The 3,596-nt window shown below is 44.4% G+C and overlaps 1 protein-coding gene across 7 annotated transcripts in view; it reads left to right on the top strand.

Moving 5' to 3' along the window:
- Positions 1-2,563: 2,563 nt before the first annotated feature.
- pfdn1 (prefoldin subunit 1) overlaps positions 2,564-3,596 on the top strand; it is a 5,130-nt gene continuing 4,097 nt past the window's right edge. For 6 of the 7 annotated variants that reach the window (XM_050041176.1, XM_050041170.1, XM_050041169.1 and 3 more), the window contains exon 1: positions 2,564-2,706. In XM_050041176.1, coding sequence (XP_049897133.1) covers positions 2,641-2,706 — 66 coding nt within the window. In that variant the 5' untranslated portion in view covers positions 2,564-2,640. The remainder of the gene's footprint in view (positions 2,707-3,596) is intronic. The other variant, XM_050041175.1, reaches the window with a different exon arrangement.

Here is a 3,596-nt window from a genome sequence, read left to right as displayed (position 1 = left end):
AGCGGTACAACTCTGGTAAGTATTCCAATAACCGTCTCTCTGGTATCTTCTCCCTCCTTTTCTGGAAGACCAGTCAATCTCAAGTTCCATCTTCGTTTGTAGCGGGCTTGCTCCGCAAATGCATTTTTCAGCTGGTTGTTTTCTTTCTGGAGATCACTTACTTTTTTTTTAAGCACACCGATCTCCTCTTTGTTTTCCCTTGTTGCCGTTGTATTGGCTTCGATACGCCTGTCAAAACTTTTTAAAAGTTCAGTCTGTTCGTCCATCTTTCGGGTTAAAGTTTGCACTGCATGAAGAATTGCAGCACTGGTGCTTTCATCCTCCCTTTCTTTATGCGGTTTCATCTTCTTGGGGTTCGGGCCTTTTATTGGCGTGTGGGTCAAATTTATTCTCTGTTCCTTGGGAGTTGCTTGATCCACTTCAATTTCTTCGATGTCGCCGTCATCACACGCCTCACGGAGAGCCCTCAGGTCGTAATCGTGATCAGTCATTTTACCAGCAGGTCGTTTCAAATGTACCAAGGTTTGACTGTTTTTTGTTATTTTTTATCGATGTACTTAGGTACTACGTGTTGTGCCTTTGAATTTGTCGGGTTATTGCAAACTTAGTTCACAATTCAAGGCCTTAAAACAAAACTTTTTACCAGAGCCTGCACGGTGCTGCCACTCACTCCGCCATCTTGGATCCTCACACCCTTCGTTGGTTCATTTATACACGCGAAGCGCGTTCTCTGGCTGGCTGGATTGTCTGCTAGGGCTGCCTTACATACATGGCGGCGCAAGATGGCGACCTCTCTAAAGCAAGGCCCTTGCTATATATATATATATATATATAAAAGCATAATTATAAGGCTACGAAAACCAAACGAATTTTATTTTATAGCGATTATACACTTGTATAAACATATTAATGGGTAGAATATTCAGATTCAGATTCAGATTGACAATAAACCATGCCAAATATTACACACTGGCCCTTTAATGATTAAAAAATTATTTCATCAGAGTACGGGTACCTCGGAGTACGGGTACCTCCTGGACGGGTACCTCGGAGTACGGGTGCCTCCTGGACAGGTGCATCAGAGTGACATGATAATAACTATAATATATTATTAAGCAGAAGCCGCAGAAACTGGAGAAATGATTAAAATTATTTTCTCCTTTTTAGATTTAAAGTTTATGATATAAGATAATTAAATGTCTATAAAATAAATGAAATAGAAACAAACAGCAGGGATAAAATAAAAAAAACTAATTGTCAAAATTAAAAATTCAGACAGTGTTGTGATTCAGAGTTACAAAGACGGATCTTTATTTTAATTTAAAAACCCTGAAAGAGCAGGAACAGGAGTTGGACTCAGCTTCGTGCCTGTGAACAGATTTCAAAAACAAAGGTCAAATAAAAATAAATAAATGTAACGCTTTTATTTTGTTGGACAGTGACGGAAGAAGAACGGGCTCTAAATCAGTGGGCTGGGAGGCTGGGTTTGGAACAAGCGGGACATACAAGCTGTCTACCTATGCCATATTGGGTGCTGCCCGAGCTGAACACTGAACTGGTCTTTCTACAGGAAAAAGATAAGAAGCTGGTAACTCCAAAAATAGCAGAACATCTAAATTCAATTAGAGACAATACTTTGACTATTTTTACAGATGGATCTAGAGATCCAGTTAGTGGGAGAGCTGGGTTTGGGATGTATGTGGAGCAGCTTGGGCTGAAGATTGGCCGGCGCATCTCTAATGGGAGCTCTGTTTTCACATCTGAGTTAATGGCAATCTTATGGGCTTTAAGATGGATTGAGGAAACCAGACCTAGAGAGGTTATAATCTGTTCTGACTCTGCAGCTGCTCTGGAAGCCTTAAGAAGGGGGAAATCTAAGACTCGACCTGATATTATTATTGACATTCTAACTGTGTTTTTTAGAATTGGGTTTAGATCTAACATCACCTTTTGCTGGATTCCGGGTCACGCGGGGATTGGGGGGAATGAGCAGGTGGATCAGATTGCAAAACAGAGTTTGAGTAGAGAGGTAGATGTTCATATACCCTGGGGGAGAGTGGAGCTGAGAGAAATAATTAAAGAGGGCTGAATGAAGGAATGGCAGAGAGGGTGGGAAAAGGAAAGCAGGGGTAGACACTATTTCTCTTTACAGTCTCAAGTTAAAAAAAGATGTACCTGCACTTTTCAGTCCCGTAGGGATTCAGTTAAACTGTGTAGATTAAGACTGGGTCACTGTGGGCTAAATCACTTTTTGTTTATTGTAGGAAAACATGTGTCTGGTTTATGTGAGTGTGGGAGCCCTGAGACAGTAACACATGTTTTTCTGGAGTGTAGAAAGTATAGGACAGAAAGACAAACATTGTTCGATGGACTGTTAGGACTTGGAGTTCAGGCTTTTACTGTTTTTTCTTTGTTTGGACACTGTGAGAACCATAAACTGATCTCCAAGGCAATTTTGCAATTCCTGCGCAACACAGGACTATATGTAAAAATCTAGTTCATCATCGGACCTGTGGAGGGCAGTAATACGCTAAACAGCGTCAAAACTGCCGGAATCTTACAAAAAGAAGAAGAAGAAGAAGAAGAAGAAGAAGAAGAAGAAGAAGAAGAAGAAGAAGAAGAAGAAGAACGGGCTCGCACATGCGCAGTGTCTGTCAAGTGTTGCGAGAGAAGATGGCGGCGCCCATAGACCTGGAGCTGAAGAAGGTAAAACCGAGAGACTGTACTGTGTAATTGTTCAGCTGATGATCCTCAGGTGTGTCGCGCGAGCTCAGCTGATCTCACCTGCTGTGTGTTGACGCAGAGCCGCGGTCTGTAAACCGCCCATTAATCTGCCGGTTAGCAACACCGGAGCTAACGGTTAGCACGAGGAGCTAACTCTCGACACGCACACTTTAAGGATTCCACCCGTCCCGTGTGACCCGGGAATGTGTGTTTCACCGATTCAACACGGGACACAGTGTGTGTCATCAGACAGTGAGAAGACAAGCTGTGACCGTTGTTAGCCACAAACGCACTGACAGCGATAATTGACGCGCGTCGACTGAGGCGCGTCAATTATCGCTCCTATAGCGCACTGCAGGCATTACGCCAGGGCCACACTGCCTGCGAAGCGCAGCGCACCGAAATTCTCGCGCGCGCCGGAGAACCTCCGTTCACATCAGACGCGCATTTCTCCACGCCGTCGACAAGCGATTCTGCTCCCAGCTGTTATTTTTCACTGCCTGGCTTGACACATTCGCTCGCGGCTCGCGCAGAAAATAGACCAGACGCCGAACTGATCGCTGCAAATCGAGAGCCTGCCGCGGAGCTTCCCGGCACGGCGCGGCCAGTGTAGATGACACAGTCGGTTAACATGGGCGCCGAAAGGACACTGCCTTCACTTCTCGGCGCTTCGAGGCTATTCGCGGCGCTTCCGCGGGCGGTGTGGCCCTGGCGTTAGGCAACGCCACAGAACTAGCAGTATTTTAGGAAGAAAGCTGTTGACTATATAACAGATGCCATCAGTAATTGTAGCCTATATACAGTGGTGTGAAAAAGTGTTTGCCCCCTTCCTGATTTCTTACTTTTTTGCATGTTTTCCACACTTAAATGTT

Source organism: Epinephelus moara, chromosome 3 (assembly GCF_006386435.1).
Source record: "Epinephelus moara isolate mb chromosome 3, YSFRI_EMoa_1.0, whole genome shotgun sequence".
In the NCBI taxonomy this organism is placed as follows: Eukaryota; Metazoa; Chordata; class Actinopteri; order Perciformes; family Serranidae; genus Epinephelus; species Epinephelus moara.
Note: the sequence above shows the minus strand (reverse complement) of the source record. Positions and strands in the feature narration are given on the sequence as shown.